The sequence below is a fragment of the Conger conger genome, chromosome 15, assembly GCF_963514075.1.
Source record: "Conger conger chromosome 15, fConCon1.1, whole genome shotgun sequence".
NCBI classification, from domain to species: domain Eukaryota; kingdom Metazoa; phylum Chordata; class Actinopteri; order Anguilliformes; family Congridae; genus Conger; species Conger conger.
In genome coordinates this window covers 26,883,885-26,906,650 of record NC_083774.1, presented here as the reverse complement: position 1 = coordinate 26,906,650, position 22,766 = coordinate 26,883,885, and the positions used below count along the sequence as shown (strand labels likewise).

General features: G+C 44.5%; 1 protein-coding gene across 1 annotated transcript in view; it reads left to right on the top strand.

Moving 5' to 3' along the window:
• Positions 1-22,766, top strand: part of LOC133111098 (zinc finger protein ZFPM1-like) — a 48,111-nt gene that overhangs the window by 750 nt on the left and 24,595 nt on the right. Inside the window, exons 2-3 of the mRNA XM_061221253.1 lie at positions 18,904-19,032; positions 20,625-20,747. Of these exons, the coding sequence (XP_061077237.1) occupies positions 18,904-19,032; positions 20,625-20,747 (252 nt within the window). The remainder of the gene's footprint in view (positions 1-18,903; positions 19,033-20,624; positions 20,748-22,766) is intronic.

Genomic DNA, 22,766 nt, shown 5'->3' with positions numbered 1-22,766 from the left:
AAAAAAAACAACCTAAAAATTATTCCAAACTGCGAATGTCGATACGGATTTCGAAGAACTGGATAGGTTGGTAGTAACGTTTTCTGTGTCATTAGATTGTGGGTAAACGCGAGTCGCATAATTGAAAGATTCTAATCCACAGATAATTTCGTAGATGCACTGAAATGTATGTTTGAAGAAATATTTGCCCCCCGATTTATCTCAAGTTATTCTGTCTCCTTGATATTTTTTACAAATATTATGTATCGGTTGTGTATACTTCAGTTTTCCTCATAATACTTGTGTGGTTGACAGGATTTGTACAATTTAAATAGTTTCTTTTGTCCTTTCTTTTAAAAACGTATATCCACATGCAGTCGATAGCTGTAGGCAAGGTTTCCTGTTTAATTCTGTTTTGAAAACGTCACTGTTCTCTGAAAATGCGATGTGAGCTCAGATAAGGAGCGATCTGATCTCAGTCGAGATAAGGATTAAAATTGGATCTTTTTATTTGTTTTCTGTCTGTGGCTGCTCGGAGTCTGGCGTTGCATTTTCCTCCGGCTTTTCAGTTCTGTTTCCAGAGATGGGGACTCCAGATAGCGCGGGAGCTGATCTCACCCGCTGATAGGGATTACAATTGGATCTGTTCTCATCTGCGCTTTTAACTCTATGGCGTGCGGCCGCAGCTCTCACTCCCTCTCTCTTTTCTATTTTACAGTTGGCTGCGTGAGACTGACTGTGTTTGACAAACTCTCGCGTTTTGCAAATGTGCGAGGTTTTATCGCAAGTTTGTGATCTCACAGCTGATATAATTAAAAATAAAATTAATTTGTTTCACCGAGTTAAACGGAGCAGCAGGGCTGAAAAGCCGTTTTGCTCTGGTGCCAGGCAATGTTTCAGTTCTGCCTCCAGAAAGATGGCTCAGCACGATAAGGACAACGGCAATATCTTGGAGGTTGAGTTTGAAAAGGCTGCTGAAGAATAAATATTAATGCGAGTCAAAGGGAGAAAGAGACTCTCAGAGAGGAAAGAGAAATCTCCCGATAAGGTAACATTAGCATATGCTGTGTGTTAAAAGCTGGTATCGAATTTTTTTAAAGCTCTTCTGAGGACTGACAGGCGCGCACTCATAAGCAACAATCTGCAGGCGGTACATAAAGAGAGACGGTTAGTCACGGGAACTCAGCGCGGGACTGTTATTCCCTTTGCTTAGCAAAACCACTACATACAAATGCTATTCTTTAATGTTCGACAAGTGTCTCTCATTCTGTTTCTCTTTTTATTTTAACTGTGAAATGTGTTAAGCGTAAAATCAGAGGCTGTATACTTTTGTGTTTTCCTATGAGTCTTTGGCCTGTGGTTTCTGCAGTTAAAATGGATGGACACATTTTGGACATAGTGTAGTTTCAAGGTTGCTCTACCTTGAATGTTTCCCTCTGTGTGTATGTTGATTGTTTGATGCTCTGGTGTAAAGAGGGAACCCACTGCTAAATGGGCAGATGCTGTGGTGACCAAGAATATTTACAGCACAAACAAAAATGGCTTGAACAGTGTTGTCAAATTGTGCATTTGCACATGAAGTGAAGGCCTGACCCTTGACCTATAGTCTCTGTAGAGCTCCACTGTCTGTGCACACAAGTGCTCACCAGCCATCCGACAGCATTCTCCTTAGCGCCAGAGAGATTGAGCTGAGCCACTGGCACTAGTCTGGAATCTGACCTGAGCGTGACAGGACGTGACAGCATCGCAACAGGAAGTGGTGCACACATGAACTTCGAATATTGTTTCTTATCAGGTCGTCCCATTAAGCGAGCGGACGGCAGGGAAACCCAAAGCAGGAAGCAGTGGCTTCACGGGAGTTCCTGTTGAGGCTTGGAGGCTTCCCTGACTCTGTCCAGCCCTGTCTGTGTATTAGAGTCAAAAACCCACGTCGCCCCCTGGCTGCCTGCAGGGGCACGTGCTACTCTGAAAGCTCTGTGTAAGGGAGCAGGGTTCCACCCCCGTTTCTACTGAGGCCCAAAACTTCAGGCTGCGTATGCGGGTGGAGCTTTTGCCTGTCAGTCAGTGCAGGACACGCCCCCCCCTGAGGTCGGGAAGGTTAATTGGGGATGCAGGCCCCTCTGGCCCCCCTGACCCAGATACTCCCCGCCGCAAGATCGCTATGAGCGACGACCCCATCGTTTTTTTGTGATATCCGTATCCATATCTCTGTGAGCAAACCCGCAACCCAGTGCATCTGCATGGATATCTTGGAAGGAACCCCGTGATCCTTTGCGCCTACGAGGATATCACTTTACTGACCTTTGCTGCCTTTCAAAATGTTAACAAGCGATTGCCTGTCCTTCAGGCTGGTCGCAGTGCTAGTGATGCCAGCGCATGTGTGTGAGCAAGCACACGTGTGTCCGCCCGAGTGCTTGTGTTGTATATGTTTGCGTGTACACGTGCGCATGTACATAAGTGTGTGCTTTGCATTAATGGGTGTGTGTGTGTGTGTGTTTGCATTAGAGGCCCCCATTCTCCTGACGGTTTGATCTCCCTCGCAGATTATACGGCCCTCCCTGACACAGTAATGAAATTCCTCTCCCAAACTTCCTGCTGCGGGGATTATGCTGGGCTAGCTGCGATGTGAAGGCCGATAGGGGGAGGAGATCTCTGCGCTGATAGCGGCGGTGATGGGCTGATAGCGCGCAAGAGAGGCAGGAAGCCATCGGGCTGGAACGTGCGGGCTGACCACGCTCTCCTCCCCCAGCCCTGGGCAGCGTCGGCCCTGAGACGCGTTCTCGGACGGCTGTCCTCGGGTCCCGGTGAGCTGGGCGGGCAGACGGACAGGGTGGGAGGGGCGCTGCCAACGGCAGCCCAGATACAGGCCTGGGATAGGGAGAGAAGGCATCTTCTGTGACATCACAGCTGATGATGTCACCGACCCAGCAGAGGTTAAAGGGCAGGAGGAAGTACAAGGCTGTTCTGCCAGTCGTGCAGATATCAGTGTTCTCCTGTCTATAATGATCTCTCCAGTCTGCTCAAAATAAATAAAAACTTCTGCTGCGTAACAAAAAAAAAACTAGATCACTTTCCACTGTTTAACAGTTACAAAGTTTGAAGACAACATTTCATTAAAAAAAAAAAAAATTCTGCCGAATTTCAAGAGACTAAGAAATAACTTTGTATGACACACACACACACACACACACACACACACTCTCTTTGCCCATGTGTTTCTCATTATTTGTTCTGCCTGCAGTTCGATGTGAACTCCAGATAAGTCCTCAGGGCTGATCTGGGCTGAGATAGAGATGGCGTGCGCGATAAGAGTTCTTATCTGCGTGCAGCAGGCAGGCGCGGTACTCTGCTGAAATAACAAAGCGCGGTACACAGGAACAGCCGGCCCCGTCTGGCAATTAGCTCCGCCGCTAATGTGATTAATCTTGTTGCATAATTAGATGATAGGTGTGAATGCGTTCCCTTTCTCTCTTGGTCTCTCGCTTGTGTTTTCCTGCTAACAGCCGTTGTAATCAATTAATTAAATTAAAGCTAATAGCGCGTATTACTCAGGCGAGATTCCGTGTCAGATACCTCTGTGACGCACGCACTTTTTTTGCCGATGTTTATCGGCGCTCTTTTTGTTTAAATTGTTTGAAATACAGAGAAAGTTCACGCCCGGGAGAGGAAAGAAAGCCATCCAGGCCAGCTGCAAGGCTAGTGAGCTGATCGTGTGGAGATATTCGACGTTGAGCGATGGATTCCCACGGCTTGTTTCTCAAAGAACCATTTATTTCTCTGATTCTGCTGTTCTGTTTGTCTTTTCGTTTTTCTTAGTTTTGTGTAAAAAACAACAACTCCGTTTTTACTAAGAAAAAATGGAAATGAAGGCCATAAAAATAGTTAAGCTTGGGTTAGGCTTGAGGTACCAAAATTGTGTGGAAAAAAATCTATAACTGATATTCTTCTTGCTCACAAGTTTCCACATTCATAGAAGTTGATGACCTCATGAAGCAAATTCATGACGCAAATGCATGACACATTCTTCATAGAAAGCAGGGGGTATGGATGTGGCCATCCCATGAACTTTGGGACGATGAGATAAGATACTTTATCAAACCCCATGGGGTTATTTGTCCTTTGCATTTGACCCTTCCTAACTGCTTAGGAGCAGTGGGACGCCATAGTGCCCTGCCCTGGGACCGACTCCTGTTCTGTGCCCACTTCAATGCTAGGGGTTAAACCTCACCTGATATGCTTGTTTTTTTTTTTAAAGATATATTTTAGGCCTTTTTCAGCTTTATTGGACAGTATATAGAGACAGGAAGAATGGGGGCGAGAGAGAGGGAAAGACATGCAACAAATTGTCAGATGGTCGGATTCGAACCGTTGACGTCGCGGCTCACAATGAGCATGCGGTCAGTGCTCTGCAGGCTGCGCCACCGAGACACCCCTGCTTGTTTTTTTTTCATATGGGAGGAAACCTGGAGTCCCCAGTGGAAACCCATATGAACACAGGACTCAACAGGGACTCAAACCCGGAACCTGGCTAACCGTTGCGCTGCTACGCCGCTGTGGGTGTTTTGGTACGGAGTGGTGCTTTGGGATGAGCCTGGGGCTTTTGGTATTGGGTGCTGTTTTTGGTTTTGGAGCTATTGGTTGTGGGTAGGGCTTTGATATGGGGAGGCCATTGGAATGGGGTGTTTTGAGATCACATTACATTTACATTACAGGCATTTAGCAGACGCTCTTATCCACAGAGATGTACAACAAAGTGCAAATCGAACACAGGGACAAGTGCGATGAGGACCCTAGAGGAAAGTACGGTTCCGAGTCCTAGCGTGACCACATAGATACAATTTGAAACCTTGAAGAATACATCAACTTACCAACTAGCATACCACGGTTGCCAGCTAGAATACCCCGAGATGGGTGCAGAGCTTTGGGATGGATGCAGGGCGGTGATATCTGTTCTGCTGAAGGTGGGGTTCGTGAGTGATGGTTGTAGTGAGCGTCGTGCCTGACATCATTTGGCCACAGAAGTTCCTCCCCTGCCGTGGCGTGCTACTCTCACTGAAAACTGCTCCAGCAAGAATGTTATGTTTCCCACCACATGTGCATGCTGTGGAAGAAACATTGATCTGTTCCACTGTAAGAGAGCTGTACTGGACTGGCCATCCCAAAGAGCGGGTGGGTACAGTCTGTCCCAAGGCACACACACAGTTTCTGTCTGGAGTTCATGCAGGAGGGTCTACCTCTCGGTCTCTAGAGCCCAAAGCTGCTGAGCACACCTATACATCTGCACACACACACACACACACACACACAAACATACACATATACAAATACATACCCACAAACATACACACACACTCACACAAACATACACACACACAAATACATACCCACACACATACACACTCACACCCTCACACCCTCTCTCTATCCTCACTGGGCTACTTCTCCTTCCCTGTACAGGGTGCTGTTTTATACAGCATTTATTAAACTTATTGAAATTGTAGAGAAAAATACAGGGCAGCACTCAATTGATCATTTATTCAAACTGATAATTTATTACATAACTTTCTGAAGCATGATAAGCACAGACATTTTGTTAGGATTCAGCACCCAATTACTAGTGAATCGGTTTGAGTTGAGAACGTTTCATTCTCTACTTACTGCAACCGGAAAGACACTATAAGACCTCCTTTTACCTTAACATTTCAAGATTATCTCAAATTGAAAGATTAAAATTCATTGTCTCATGCATTTTTTTGATAGCGCAAATATTTGCTTTTCATACTTGGAGCAGACAGGAAGTGGAGTGAGTACAGGGACTACAGGATCGGGGAGGGGTCAGTTGGCACGGTAACAGATTGACTAACACTAATGTTATGACAAGGCCTCCCGGGCCAGCGATAAGAGAAGCGTTAGAGTCCTACCGTCTGCAGCCTTTCCCCCGGCAAACATTCCCAGCCGAACGCAGATTTATCGCCAGCGGGAGCAGCCTATCAACACGGGGCGCGCCTGGTTGCCGTGATACCGCTATTGGCAGTTCCGGGCTGCCGCTTCCACGGTGAGTGCAGGAGGTGGGAAGTTAAACATACAGCACAGGTGTTATTATGTGCTGTGGGGGGTCAGAGGTCACAAGGTGCCCTTGTACGCGGCACGAAATGCAGCTTGTGGAACAGCGGTCGAGGAAGCTCTGTGATTGGCCAGGTAGGAAAGCGCAGCGATTGGACGGGTGTAGGAGGGCAGCAATGGATTTGAGTCCTACTTCAAGTTCAAAGTAACGTAACGTAGTGTTTAAGGTAAATGACTGGGACACGCAAGGTCGGTGGTTCTAATCCCGGTGTAGCCACAGTAAGATCCCTACAGCCGTTAGGCCCTTGAGCAAGGCCCTTAACCCTGCATTGCTCCAGGGGAGGATTGTCTCCTGCTTAGTCTAATCAACTGTACGTCGCTCTGGATAACAGCGTCTGCCAAATGCCAATAATGTAATGTAAAAGGCGACAACCTGAATCTCTCCTTCTGCAGGTTTTATGGACAAATGGCTCCTTGTGGACTCATTTAAATGAGTAACATGGTGGTTGGTCACTCTTTCTCGGTTTTTAGATGCGATTTTAATAAGCACGTTCTTTAGTTTTGGAGAAGTGAACATTTAAAATTCATCATCCTATTTTAAACCGGATGAGGATGTTCTAGTAGTACGTGACATGAGGGTAACCACTCCCCTTATCCCTCCCCACATCCCTCCCCACAGTCGTGGGCCTACAGGAAAGTAGGGGCATGTCATAACTGATTGACTGTTCTGAACACCACACCCAGTTTGGGTGAACTTTTATAGTGGGAAATTTAGGCTGAGAAAAATATGTTTAAAATACATTTAAATGACTGAATAATAAAAAGTTGCCTCAAGATAACTCAACTGGCAAGTGTCACATTCAACCGCCATGTTACTGCGTTAACTTCTGCACTCATTCACAACGATCCCCAATCAGTTCAATTCAATATGCTTCAGAATTGGCACACCAAATGTGTATATCTGTTGGATGAGAAAAAGAGTACATCTATCGCCTATCTCTCTCTCTCTCTCTCTCTCTCTCTCTCTCTCTCTCTCTCTCTCTCTCTCTCTCTCTCCTCCCTCTTTCGCTCTCCATCCCCCTCTTCACCTCTTCGCTCTCCCCCTTGCCTGTCCTGTGAGCGGTGGTGCTGCGGGCGTTGGGGAGCTGAGCCGGCCCCATTACAGCGGGTGTGATGGGAGCAGCGATAGGCCCTTTGATAATGGGTGGAGATAGAGGGCGGCGCGGCACCCAATAGCCTGCCCCCCCCCCCCCCCCTCTCTCTCCCCCATTATCATTCCTGCCCTCTATCTGAGCCGCAGCCCCTCTCCTCCCGCCGATAAGGATGGAAATACTCACTTCATAGCCGACTTGATTAAAGTGTCTGCCTTTCTGGATAATGCACAGATAAATTATGTTTCTCTCTCTCTTTCGCTCTCTTTTTTTTCCGCTCTCTACCTCTGTGTCAGGAGGGAAAGGGGGTGATCGGGCGTGAGGAAAAACCTGCCCTGTTAATTTATATGAGAGAGAGAGTTGGAGAGAGGGGGAGTGAAGGGATGAGAGAGGGAGAGGTGGAGAGGCGGAAAGGATGCTTTGAGGAGGACAGGTGAAGGAGCAGTTTGGTTGTGGAGGAGCAAGAATCCATCTTGGAGCTTAATGGAATGACAGAAGCACCCTCGCTCTCTCTCTCCCTCTCTCTATCCCTGTGTTGGGTAGGAGGGTGGGGGATATATATATATATATTTAACATGTAGGTGTGGTGGGTAGATTTGCTGGTAAGTGAAATGTTCAATAATGGACGTCAAAAGTCAAAGTCTGTTTCTCGCTCACTCTCTCTCCTTCACTTCCTCTCTCTTGCTCTCTATCTCCCTCTCGCTCTCAAAATTCAAATGTGCTGTATTTGCGTGGCAAGTAAACGTGTGTTGCAAAAGCAGTAAGATACATTAACAATTACAACTAACAACAACAACCCCACCCCCCAAGCACTCCCCGCCTCACATTCTCATCTGTGTTCCCTCCCACAGCGGAATGCCTCCTCGGAAAAGGTGTCTGATAAATCTGTGCTCAACTCCTTTCGTCTTCTGAGAAAGGAGTGACAGTGAAACGGAGTGTGTTTGAGGCCGCACTGCCTCTACCTCACACAGCCATCGTAGTGCTGAGTTATGAATTATTCACCGTTAGGGGCTGCTGAAAGCCCTGCCTCGGGTTAATTTGATAGGGGTGTGCGGGGCTGGGCTTAAGGGTAGTGGTCCCCCTCTCAGGACTGCACGGGAAAAGCAGTGGGCGAGAATAACAAAAAAATCCCCGAACTGATAAAAAGCTCCGATAAGAGAGTGTGTGGTGTAGGAGTTGATATCAACGGTATCTATCTCTCTCTTTCTCTCTACTGGCCCTTCTGTTTCTCTTTTTTTTGTCGCCCTTATCTCCCTCCACCGAAGTGCCAGGAACAGAAAGAACAAAAAGAACGAAAGAGAGGAATTGCCAGCGCGATTATTCACAGGCTGCCGATAAAACGTTGACACAAAATGAAAAGGAATGTAAAGATATGATTTGTTTTCTTTGCGGATTCTTTAAGCGAGCAATGGCGTTTGTTTAAAGCTTAACTGAGGGAGATTTCTCTGCCCTGAGTAGATATGCGCAGCCTCAGATTCTAGAATTGCAACTGTTTGGTTCTAGAATTACGACAGGTGTGAGTTTTGGCTGAGGAATTAGATCAGGTATACACGAGATTGGGTCCTAGAGGAGTTGCAAGTACATTTTGGTTCTAAAATTAGAGCAGGTATCAATTAGGGTTCTTCAACTAGGGTCCAAACTTACTTATGTGCTTACATACATTTGGGTTCTAGAATTACAGCTAGTGGAAATTAATTTAGGTTTTGGATAAGTACGATTATCCAAAACCTAAAAAATGACCAGCTGACTGTGGGGACTTTCCAGTGTTCAATTCAGTTGAATTTAGTCACCCTGGAGTTGTATATTCATTGACTTTTTGAATATTCACTGCAATATTCAGTTTGAATGGCCATCCGCTTATTGCATACCGTAAATGGTTTTGAAATGACTGAGACTGAGAGGCTGAAGGCTTTAAAAGACTCATTTGGATAATGGGGCATGTCGGCCTGGCTAGGCGGTTGATAAGGCTGAAGTTGAAGGGGGCAGGCTCTGCAAAGGCGTTCTACAGCAGATCGTACTACGCGATAGCTGAATTAAGCTCTTCGGAAGTATTTTAGCTGAATTCACACAAAGCATAAATTGATAAATAAATAAGTAATGGAGGAAAAGTAGAACATCAGTTGTTGGTGGAGTGATACGGACCTTTAAAAATCATTTGGGAGGCAGAGAGATTAAAGATTATCCTATTTCTCTCAGCGCTGCCTTCCCAGTCATTGTGGGAGTTAATTTGCCTACTGAAGCAATATTGCGGACTGGCCAAGCGTGTGTGCACGTGTATGTGTGTGCAAAACTTATTTTGCACAACCCAATCCACATATAACCGCCTTAAAAAAACTGAATTAACAACTACAGCAGAACCTCAGAGAACCTAACACATCGGGAATGAAGAATGAAATGTTCGGAACTCTGGAAGTGACATTGAAATACACCAATTTTGTTATTAAATGAAAGATTTATTGTAGTTCAGTTTAAGCTGGGTTGACTTTGACTGTCTGAGCTACATGACTTTGGCTGTCTTTCACAAGTGTTACATGTCACACGTGCAATGTAGCCCCAACAATATCCCGTCTTTCATTGCTGTCCATTATGCCGTAATCAACAGGGTGATCTTTGCTGGATTTAAAATTATTCACCTGCTTCTGGCTTCCATTCAACAGCTAACTCTGTCCTGGTCCTTCTTTATGTCAAAAGCGATATTTTCCTAGACTACTCTCTAGCAACAGCAGTTAAGCTCACTTCTGTGTCTAATTTTGATATAATTCATAGTTTTTTTTCTCAATGAATAGTGTTACCCATTTGTGCAGTCACCAATTTGTATTAATGTTATACTTCTGATCCGATTCCCTGTCTCTGTCTGATTTTCAGAGATTCGGATCTCTGAAGTCCTATTGTAGTACATTTACGTGAGTCATAGTAGTAGCTGTAGTCATATGGGAAATAATTGTTTCATTTTATATCACTGCTGCTCACGCTTATGTGAGTAGTGTCACAATCTGTCTGTCTGTCTGAGGCCCTGCTGATAGGCTGGGAATCTGTTTAAAGATGTTGTGGAACACTTTATCTTTCCCAACTTTATCTCAGAAATATCTTAGAATGGCTAACCTTCATCTGATTGGTGAAATCCTTGGTGGAGGCCACATTCCAAGCATACACACACTCACACACACACTCACACATTTTTATGTGCTTGCTCTTACACACGTTTCTGGAGGGAGTTTTCTGTTTTTCTATTCTGGGATCACTGACCAGCACAGAAGCTGTATAGTTTAACACACGGCTTCCAAGTTCCTGCAAAATCCATGCAGATCCCATTTATATATATTTTTTAATGAAATTGAAGACATGAAAGTTCTTTAAACAGTAGTTTGGCAGAAATCTTGAAATGTTGATTGAGTGATTATCTTAAAAGTTTTCATGTCCACCTCATGGTTAAATTATTTGCTGAGAAACTCCATGTGAAGGGACTTCCCTCATAGGATCTGGTGGAGTGTTCCCCAGTCAAGGCCTTCTAATTGGTTTACGGAGCACTTCTCTGCATTCTCAGAGAAAATGGTTCCAAAAGGAGTACAGTGATTCCACAGAAGAACCTCAAAATAGAGGGGTTCCTCTACGGAAACAAGCCAAAGAACCCTTTTGTCTGAGATTGTGGTTGTCTCCGAAGGACTTGTGTTGTTGTAAGGAGACGGTAGTTCAGTGAGGTAGCAAGTGTATGGAAGCCTGGATTAGGGCAAAGGTGTACAAATAGAAAATTCCCTTGTGCACAATGCAGGTGTATAAATATACGTATAATACGTAAACGTATTTATATGGGGTCTATATTTATACATTGTGTACTGATATAAATAAGCAAGCATATCTGGTATATCAAGTATTCATCCAGAAAGATTTTTTCTCAGAAGTCATGGCGGAAACGTTTGAGGGTGAGAACTGAAGCTCTCTCACACTACTACTGATCAACTCCATGGGACATGACCATGGTTACTGACACCTTTTGCCAAAATGTACTGAGGTTAATCTTCCAGTTGCTTTAAGGGAAACGTGATACTCTACTTGCGCATGTTTGACTGTTCTTTATTAAAAGGAGCTGAAACCACACAGTTAAAACTAAACTGAACAATCGCTGGTCTAAATATGTAAATTGAAATGGGGGTGGATTGGATTGAGCATAAATTTACTTTCATCATCAAACCTCTCAAGCCGATCGTGCATCGTCCAGATTTCCGTTTCCAGTTTCATCGCCTTTTATTTCATCCTAGAGAAAAGTAGAGAAACACTACGTCGAGATGTGCCACTCTGTGACACCCAGCCACCCTTTCGACCAGACGCTATTATTAACATTATTAATCATCTCTATCAGCTCTGCACATCTCTCTGCTATTTGCTGTTTAATCACTAAAATAACATGAGGGGGAGAAGGGCCACGTTTCCATGGAGACCAATGTAAAGGTCAGTGTGAGTTTATCTTATCAGTGATAAAGCGTGGTTACTAATTACAGATAGGTACTACCAGCTAGGCCCGGCCTTAAACGCTGTCAGCCGTCGACCGCATCCGATATTAGAATTGTCTGCAGCCGCGCGGAAGGCCTTCGCCTCTGCTCTGAGACGGGGGACTGGGACTACAACTCCCATCTGCCAGCAAATATATGCAGTCTCTACGTTCAAAACGGCACTAATCTAGAAGGACAGATTCTGAATCTCATACACACACACACACACACACACAGACCCACACACCCACACACACACACACACACACACAGACACACACACACACAGACACACATATAAACCAGTTGTCACCGATATGTGGACATATTTTAATTGTGCTGTGTGCTGCATGTGAATGGAGAATACAAGCTGGGATGTGGGAGGGGTCTTGTGTTGTGTGGGCGTGGTCTTGTGTTGTGTGGGTGTGGCCATGCATTGTGTGGGTGTGGTGTTGTGTGGGTGTAGTCCTGTGTGCTGTGGGTGTGGTCTTGTGTTGTGTGGGTGTGGTCTTGTGTGCTGTGGGTGTGGTCTTGTGAGCTATGGGTGTGGTCTTGTGCTGTGTGGGCGTAGTCTTGTGTTATGAGGGTGTGGTCTTGTGTTATGTAGGCGTGGTCTTGTGGTATGTGGGTGTGGTCTTGTGTAATATGGGTGTGGTCTTGTGTTATGTGGGTGTGGTCTTGTGTTGTGTGGTCTTGTGTTATGAGGGTGTGGTCTTGTGTTATGTAGGCGTGGTCTTGTGGTGTGTGGGCGTGGTCTTGTGTTGTGTGGGTGTGGCCGGGAGCTCCATCGTAGACCAGGACTCCAGTGTGGTAGCTGCCAGTGGGGTTTATGCTCTTTTTAGGAGCTACAATTAAGCCATAACATTTACAGTAGTCGTAAGGATATTTCACACACACACACACACACACACACACACACACACACACACACACACACACACACAGGTGAGACGCTCTTTTTTAAAATGAATTGTGTGTGAATAATGTAACCGTCTCGTTTTGGTTGTGCGTTCCACACTGGTTTTGGTTGTGGGTTGTGGTTGTTCAGGGTGGTTTTGGCTCCTCCTCGAGCTTTCCGGGTGAGTTAACTTTGTCCCACTCAGTACTTCTGACCTCAAAGCGCTCAAAACCACACAACATTTATCTGTATGCATCTTTGTGTGTGTGTGTGTGTGGTCGTGTGTATGGGTGTGTGTGCATGTGCCGAGAGAGTGTGTGTGTGTGTGTGTGTGTGTGTGTGTGTGTTAGTCTGTGTGATGGTGTGTTTGTGCTTGTGTGCAATGCGCTGTGTGTGTGGGTGTGTATTAGTCTGTGATGGTGTGTTTGTGCTTGTGTGCAATGCGCTGTGTGTGTGTGTGTGTATTGTTCAGACAGTGTTTAGTCTCTGACAGATATCGGGTCTCAGGGTCAGTGGTGGATAAGAGCAGTGAAGGTCAGACAGAGGTGGGTGGGACTGTGGTCAGTAGAGACGTGAGATTTATATGCAAACAGGGCTGGGTCTCGGGGCTGCTGGTAGTATAGGCTCAAAGATGATTGGATGTTCATGTAGAGCAGTAGGAATACTCTCTTTTTAGGTCATTTGTGTTCATGACATCATTGAGTTCTAAATCTGTGTGAGAAGTGAGTCTTTAGGTTTGTGAACACACACACCACTCACACACACACACCACACACACACACTTCTCTCCTGTCTGTATTTCCAGCACTGCTATGACCCTGTTTGTGGATCTTAGCGTACTATTGTAGTGAATTCCAAATGAACCCTATTGAATGCTGCGCATGGGAATGAATCACTCTGGTATTTCTGAATACATTGTTTCTATTGTGATATCTCAAGCTCCCAACCTGCCATCTCAGAACAGCTGGAGGATCTGCACCCACCTGTTCATCACTCACACCACCTCCCGTTCTCTCTCTCCCTCCCTCACTCTCTCAACCTCCTTCACTCTTTCTCCACCTAGCTGATGCCCTCTCCATTATCTCCTCTCCTTGAACCACAAACCTTCCGGGTCCCAGTCAAGCACGTTTGCTACCAGGCTGTAGGCTGCCCCCACTTGCCACGTTCTGCCTCTTTCTCCACCTCGCTCACCTCTTCTACTTCTACTTCTTCTCCCTCTCCCTCCCTCTCTCACTCTTCGCCTCTCTCCCTCACTCCCTCTGTCTGTCTCCGATTCTCTCTCTCAGCCCACAGTGTGAGGCGGGACCCGCTGGTTAAGGAGTTAACTTCCTCTGTCGCGTCTCTGATTAATACGGTCGGACTAGATCACTGTGATTTCTCCACATTTCTTCCCCCTTATCTAAGGGGGGATATTTAATGCTTTAACATCTTCCAGGAGAACAGCCTTTTCTCCCTCCATCCTGCCGAGGCCGGGCTCCATAATTCCGTCTTTAAAAGCAGGGGAAAAAGCTAGAGTTGATGAAATTCGCGCTATCAGCGCCCGACCAATATGCAAAATATCTCTGTGGAAATCAAATAGCTATTATGTTTTCATTTCCACGTTGGCGCATTTGCTTAATGAAGAGGAGACAGATCAGGCCGGAGCGCTGTCTGCTGCTTCCGATAAACCACCACTGCTCACAGCCGCCCTCGTCACTGAGAGAGAGAGAGAGAGGGAGAGAGAGGGAGAGAGAGAGAGGCTGAGGGAGACTGAGGGAGAGAAGCAAGTAAAATGGAAGGGAGAAGGGAAGAATAATGGTGAACTCTACACCTTTTTTTGTTCCTCGGAATTTTGCTGTTCGAAATCTAACATCCACCTGCATGCTGGTTGTTGGAATGGTGATGTCACTTTTCCTCTGTGGTGTCTGCTCTTCTCATCAGTGTTCGTTGCTCATTAACATGGTGGGCAGACACAGGCAGCAGTGCGTCTTAGTTCCCTGCAGGTGCCAGTGCTCTAAGCACTACCCCTCACACACTGCACCCTAAACACTGTATTGTATGCACTGTAGCCTCTGCACTGTACCCAACACCAGGGGTCCTCAATCGTAAGGCCAGTTAACATGGCTGTGACCAACGATGTGCAATAGATGTTGCTACTTTTATACTGGAGTGTGCAACTGAAGTGTGTTTATACTTTTTGCTATGGACAGCAAGCACAGCCTATGTTGGCCAACATTGGAACAAAAGCCTGCACTCTTACCGGCCCTTTCTGGGTAAGATTGAGGATCCTTGCCCTTCACCATGCGAAGTACAGACATATAAAACTGTCCACGTTAGGGATGAGCATTTTCAGTATTTTCATGGTTCGCTTAACTGGCGAAATGAAATTAATTAACCGATTTTAAAAATCTACTTTTAGAACTCCTGTAATAGACTGTACAAGCATGCCCCAATAGGCGGGACCACAGCCAAAACAATAAAAGTCAGCATAAGCACATTAATTAGATTTTAGATTTCAGGAAAAAAAACTTCACCAAAAATGACTTAATTAATTTGTGGCTGCACAAAAGACAACATTTCTATAGCAGTGGTAATATCACCGGCAATTTTCCAAACTCCAAATATTTTGAAGGAATGACACTGACAATGGGTGATTGCATTAAAATGGCAACTCTAAACATCAATACCAATATATTCAGCAATAGGCTGCTCGCTGTACAACAGATATTTAATTGTATTGTATAACTATGAGACACTACCTGATCAATGGCATGGAATAACAGGCGACCTGTGGTTACCTGTGGAGTTACCTGCTAATACGTGACTCTGTGTTTTTTCCAAAGTGAAGTCGCAGGTTTGAGGTCAAATTCTGGTTGCTTCCTTGGCATGGAAATGTAATAAGCAACCAGTTTTTCCACAGGTATGGCCAGTCTACTATTGTTCAAGGACACTAGCTTGCATTTTTATTTTACAATTGATTTAGGTATTCGACTCCCAGCCACGGTTGGGCCTGTTTTGACGGCGAGATCCCTTATTTGTCTGGAGAAAGCTGGCAATCCAAGTGACGTTTGTGATTCTAATGAGATCTAAGATGAGCTGCAGTGTTTTCTGCTGTTTGCCTCATCTGTGCTGTGAGTTTGCAGCACAACTGTTTTAATTTTCCATCCATCATTTAATTTTCCATGTTACAGTCACAAAGCCTATGCTGCCATTGTAAGGGAGGTCAGCCGTCGAATGTTAATGACAACAAGAAGGTCAGATATTATCTTCCCAACTTTATCTTTGTTGTAGCCTACTCTGTTTCTTCTCAACCTGAGCTGTAATGATCTTACACAATGGCATATTTTGGCTCAATGGGTACTAGAAAGACTTTATTTAGCTTAACAAATTGAAGAGGCAACATGCCCTTAGTAGGCTAATTATATAAGTGACGTAAAGCGCAATATGCTCCCTTCTGGTTGAACCGCGCTCACATTCTACTTGCGTTTAGAGGATTGCTATCGTTTTCCTTCATCTAGAGATTTGTCATGGTGCTTTTGTTCCACATTATATCATGTAGTTGTTGAACCAAAGTTTGATGCAACATATTTGCACTGACGTTTTCACAGATTATCCTCTTCAAATGTTGCTTGCCGTAGCCTACTCCGCTGCAAGTCTGTGGTGCTGCAATCATGTTAATCCCAGTGCTCTAACTTTTATAGCTACACCCTGTACACTACATATCTCACATAACCCCTACAAACTACACCCTGTACACTACATATCTCACATAACCCCTACAAACTACACCCTGTACACTACATATCTCACATAACCCCTACAAACTACACCCTGTACACTACATATCTCACATAACCCCTACAAACTACACCCTGTACACTACATATCTCACATAACCCCTACAAACCACACCCTGTACACTACATATCTCACAACCCCTACAAACTACACCCTGTACACTACATATCTCACATAACCCCTACAAACTACACCCTGTACACGACATATCTCACATAACCCCTACAAACTACACCCTGTACACTACATATCTCACATAACCCCTACAAACTACACCCTGTACACTACATATCTCACATAACCCCTACAAACTACACCCTGTACACTACATGTCTCACATAACCCCTACAAACTACACCCTGTACACTACATATCTCACATAACCCCTACAAACTACACCCTGTACACTACGTATCTCACATAACCCCTACAAACTACACCCTGTACACTACGTATCTCACATAACCCTACAAACTACACCCTGTACACTACATATCTCACATAACCCCTACAAACTACACCCTGTACACTACATATCTCACATAACCCTACAAACTACACCATGTACACTACATATCTCACATAACCCCTACAAACTACACCCTGTACACTACATATCTCACATAACCCCTACAAACTACACCCTGTACACTACATATCTCACATAACCCCTACAAACTACACCCTGTACACTACATATCTCACATAACCCTACAAACTACACCCTGTACACTACGTATCTCACATAACCCCTACAAACTACACCCTGTACACTACATATCTCACATAACCCCTGCAAACTACACCATGTACACTACATATCTCCCATAACCCCTACAAACTACACCTAATACCCTACACCTTTCATACAACATATACACACTTTGCCTAATGCACTACAAAACACACCCTATACCCTACAACCTATTCTCTGCACCATATGTACTACATCCCAGGCATTATTGTGCACTACACCAGGGACTCCAGATGGTTTCAGGTGCATTTCAAGACTTTAATTATTAACTGAATCAGTGATTGGCTAAAGAGTCACCCACCTACACCCTACACCCCACGCCACTACTTGATGTTTTTTTTTTTTTTTTACCCCATGTACTTAAAAAGTGCCAAAAAGAATGAAATTGATTTGATTTGACACGCTACCCCATATGGCGTATGTTACACCTTACACCTTACACTTGACACACTGCCGTAGGCCCTATGCAGTTCACTCTACAACATGGTGAGAATGTCACTTCAGAGTCCCACAGTGGAATGTGTGTGGAACAATTTATATGTTCTTCATATTCCCCAAGTCAGTTTTCCTCTCCACATTATCACATGTAAAAATAATTAGCTTACAAGAAGTCTGTGTGTGTGTGTGTGTGTAGTATGTGTGTGTGTGTGCCTGCGAGTGTTTTGCGGCAAATTTGTTCCTGTGTTACTGTATCTGACCGACACTTGTTATATGGAGCTTGACCGCTGCTTCCTATGGACAGTATTCCACTGCTACGGGAAACCATTTCCTGCAACTTTTGACTGCTGCGATCACACCAGACCCTCTGAAAGGGGACACCGAATAGAGAGAATTCATTTTAAGCGTGAAATATAATTAGAATTTTAAACAGAGCGGTCCCTTTGTACAGATATGATTAAAGGAAAATTAATTGTATAAAAATGTCTTCACAGATACTGAAAATTACATCTGACCAAGACTGGAGCTTCATAATTCTAAAAATGTTCTCACCCGGATACATTTTCTCTCGCTCCCATTTTATTAAGTTCCAAATCTAACAATGTTAAGTTTTATCTGAAATTGCAGTGAGCCAGGCAGGCGTGGAAGTCAGAATTAGCCCGAAGACGTTTCATTTACAAAGACAGAAACACTTTGTCAGGAGGCAATTGTTTCCAGCATTATCTCCGGCTTCTTTTTAATTGCTTGGGAAGTGAATTTAACAGAATTAGAGAAATTGCCTTTCCCTTCTCGACAAGGTTTTTCTGTTCACGCGTATTGTTGTTCACATTGTATAGATTACAGGCCTCTTTGTTCCGGGAGTATACATATATACGCCTTCAGTCAAGGCTTTAGCTTGGAACAATGTTTCCTAGTTCATCTAAAGTTAATGATAATTAATTTGCAGAACCTCATGTAAAATCCACCTCCAGTTAAATTTGTTTCAAAATGACTTTGCTTGTGATTTCTGTAAAATTCTGAACTTGGATCTGCCTGATGTATTGTCAGCGGCTATTATAATAACTGAAGTGTCTTGTCCTGCGGTGCAGTCTGCATATATAATAAACCTATAGGATTAAATGTGTAAAAATATGAATTTTATATTTTTTCATTTTATACAATTCACCATTTCAAGTTCTGAAAGATCAAATATAAGGATGACAAACCCTGGTAATAATACGGTGAAGCCCTTTTTCTCTATGTGACCGGCACATTGTGTTATTTTACACTCGCCGTGTTTGAGTGTGTTTGCTGTGCGACCTGGTTGCCGGGAGATCTTTTTACCTCGTAAGTCAGTTCTCGATTTGTCCTCTCAAGGTTCCCTTGGAGACTTGGAGGAAGGGGATGACCGCCCACCCAATGAGCTCAGCCTATCGGAGGAAGAGGGCGGAGCCTCAGACCAGGAAGACTCGGCGGAGGGCGAGTCCAGTCCGCTGCGCGGTGACGGTGAGTCTACAGCACGAGGACACTCCGCCGATCCCGCTCAGCTGACTCCTCCTCCGCGCCGGGACAAAGGTGCTGCCAGCCGCAGTCATCTCTCCGCATTTGCATAGATTTCCTTATCAATAGTCATATTATTTTGTCGTTAAGAAGCCGTTGATAAACGGCTTCTGTTTTTAAGAATGCTCCCGAATGGGGTGAAATTCCTTGGAAACTGTGGTAGTATATGCACACAGAGACACGCGCACGCTTTCTCTCTCGCACGCACACACGCACGCTTTCTCTCTCGCGCACACACACGCACGCACGCACACACGCACGCACGCACATGTACACACACACACACACACACACACACACACACACACACACACTTGTCTGTTGAGCAGACCTGTGCACACACACACTTAAACCCGCACTCTAACACACATATGCAACCCTGTTACAAGAAACCGTGTGAGTTTGGTGCTTTCGGTGTGAAGTGAAGTTGGGGTTAATGCAACTTTGCCCTGCAGGTGTGTGTGTGGCAGGGTGGGGGAGCGTGTGGTTATCAGATAGAGGGAGACTGTTCTAACGGGGGGCACAAAGTCTGACTTCAGATACCTGCCATCTCCCAGATCTCACAGGTGATAGGGCTGATAATATTAAACCCAGCAACTGCCGTTCCAGACTCCTCCCACTAATCAATCTGCCCAATAGCTGAAATTGGGCGGGTGCTCGTGATGTAGATCTTATCTCCATCTGTGACATTAATAACAGCCAACGGCAGCAGGGCTGTGTGGACCTGTGTTTATGACAGGAATCGATCGGGGCTATCGTCTGTTATCGGGGACAGGGTGTGAGCAAACACGGCCTTTGTGCAAGCAGCTGGGGTGTTATCGGGGCCAGGAGGGGTGAGTGGACGGGGTTTTTTTTTTCTGGGAGCGGGGGGTCTGTCCTAGGTGTAATACAAAAAATGTGTTGTCACTGTGATGCTGGGAACATAAGTGCTACGTGACCTGAGACTGGGGGAGAGAAGCACTCATCTCTATTAAACAGAGCTGCTCTCTTCTGACTATGAAACGCATGCACAGACTGCCATACTAGCATAAACACACATCTCTCATACATCAATGCACACTGAAAGACACATGCACATATACATGTACACATACAGTGCAGTCCATGCGTATTGTACAGTGGTACAATTTCTGTTCTTTTGGCTCTGTACTGTCTGGCCCTGTATGTTACCTGCATGCAATAGCTGAACATAACAGTCCTTTTAGAACTTCAGATTAGCTTCATTCAAGTTAGCATTTTCGTGCTCATCATGTTAAGTGAAATTTATAGTTTTGAGGTCTAATTCAAATGGAATAAAATGTACAGTCATGAAATGAGAAGAAGCACTTATATTTCTGAATTACCCACAGAATGAGTGGTCTTGTGACGTTATCCATTGGATTTCAATTGTGTTATTTTGGCATAAAAAAGGTTTTAATGGTTTTGAGATGGGTGAGATATTGTGGTTCAAAATGTGCTATTTTGAATGGAAGTGCCAATCAATGTGTCCAATCTACATCCCAACTCAAGTAATATGCGGAACCTTCCGGTCTCTGCAGGGCCCGGCACGCCTGATACATCTGGCACTGCCGCCACATCTGGGCGTGAGGAAGAGGAAGAGAGTCCGCCACACAGCAGTCAGGAAGAAGAGGAGGAGACGGAGCCTTACTGGGACGGCCCAGGTAAGCACCCCTCTCCTCCTACCCTGTCCTGTCCTCCTGCAATAAGTACCCACAATCCCTCTCTTTGACTGATAGTGACAGTCGGTGTGGACCGATTTTAAAATCGATGGGTCCGTTGAACAGGATGGAAAATAAATCCTGTTCATCCCGCGCATGAACATACGTTTGGTTAACTGTATAATGCAGTACACCTGTTTGGAAGTACCTGCATTAATTATGTTTCTCCACTCATTAGAGGAAACCTGAATGAATATGTCGCCCTTCTTACATTAGTTATTTAGCTTACTAGAAAAATCGCGTAATCTAGTCTCCGTGCTGTACCAAATAGAATTTTCTAATATGGACATTAGGCAAATCCTCCCCCCAAAAAAGTCCAAAGTACTTATGCTTTATGTCAGATCCTTCATTGAGACCTTTAGGGGGACATGGTTGGTGAAATATTGCCGCAAGTTCTCGCTGCGGAGTTGCAACTTCTCAATGCCAACTCTCCTGCATGGTAAACTGACTCCTCCAGCGCTCCAGCCTCTCTGGCTGACAGTTCTTCACAAAATGGCCTGCCACTGGCCTTCTCATATCATCATATAACCCTGCTCCTCACAAGTTAACAATGTTTAAGGTTTGTTAGTTTTACTCTGATATTCTATACCACAAAGACATTCATTCCATGTCATTTCCGCATTTATAGTAACCTTGATATCCGGTGAAGGGTGAATGATTATGGTGCCCTTTTGGAATATTATCATAGGATTCTCCTGTGTTGTGTGGAGGCTAACACGCTCTCACGAGCATGTCTTTCAGATCCCATCATCTTCTAAGAACACTTCATGGGGGATTCTTAAAAATGCCCTTAAGGGGTGGATCAGAGTCAATATTTTTAAAACTAGTTACCTAGTGGTGAGATAACCTAGTGCCATTTTGTGCCTTCTGCCCTTCATTTTGTTTGATGTAGCTAATCCACTCTGTATCCCTGTGCAGTAAAATGTAGGCATGTTGTTCGTACTTCCCATCAATCTTGCATGTCCTATGGATTCTATGAGATTTACTGACAGGTACTTCTTCAGGGGAGTAGGGTGGAAACTGTTAGTTATCTATAAGTTGTTTTTCTGCTGCCTGTCCATATTAAGAAATGAATATAACATCGGCTTAATATATTGTAAATAATAATTCTGCTCGGAACACAACGCATAATGTTCAAATAGCTCCACAGTTATACAGGAGATAAGCAAGATTAGGGTCATGGTAGCCCTTTCTCTCATCTTATTCATATGCATAAAGTAGCTATATTTCAGTACTGTTTCAGCTAGCACGCTTAACACATTCAGCACTGGAATAAACCTGTGTGAGGTGTGTTTGCATAAAGGCTTTCAATTCAATTCGATTCAAACAAGCATGACCACACATCAGCATAGTATTGCCAAAGCAATTATTTACTTAAAATGACATAATAAACAATAATAGTAATAGTAAGATAAGATATAGAAGATATCGTATAATAGATATAGAATCTTTAAGTGGTAAGAGTGTCGTTTTCGTCCCTTGATTAAAACCAGTTTTCTTAACTGTCCTTTTACAATGAAAATGTCTTTGCGTATGAGAAATGCATTTGTTGAGTGTCGTGTGGGCATGCGTTTGTGTCGTGAATGTCTGTCTCCCAGAGTGCAGTTGTGTCGTCGACCGTAATTGTGTTGGTATTAAAGCGCACTGTCGAAGCATTGGTGCGTTGCGTGATTATACTCGCAGGGCTGAAAACAGTTTCAGCACTGCATGGTGCAGCACCATGTTTACCTCACGCATTTTATTGTTGTGCTGTTTATTGCCCTTTATTCTCCGCGTTAGAAAATGCCGGCAGATTACCGTCGTTTCATCTTCAACATTTCTTTTCAAGTCATGTAGATTTGCGGTACGCGCATGGGCGTGTTTTAATTCATGTTCCGAGTGCGTTCATTATCACATTATCATCACATCCCAGCTGTTTGCTGTAATAGTAATTGGAGAGATATTAATTGCTGCGTTGGAGAG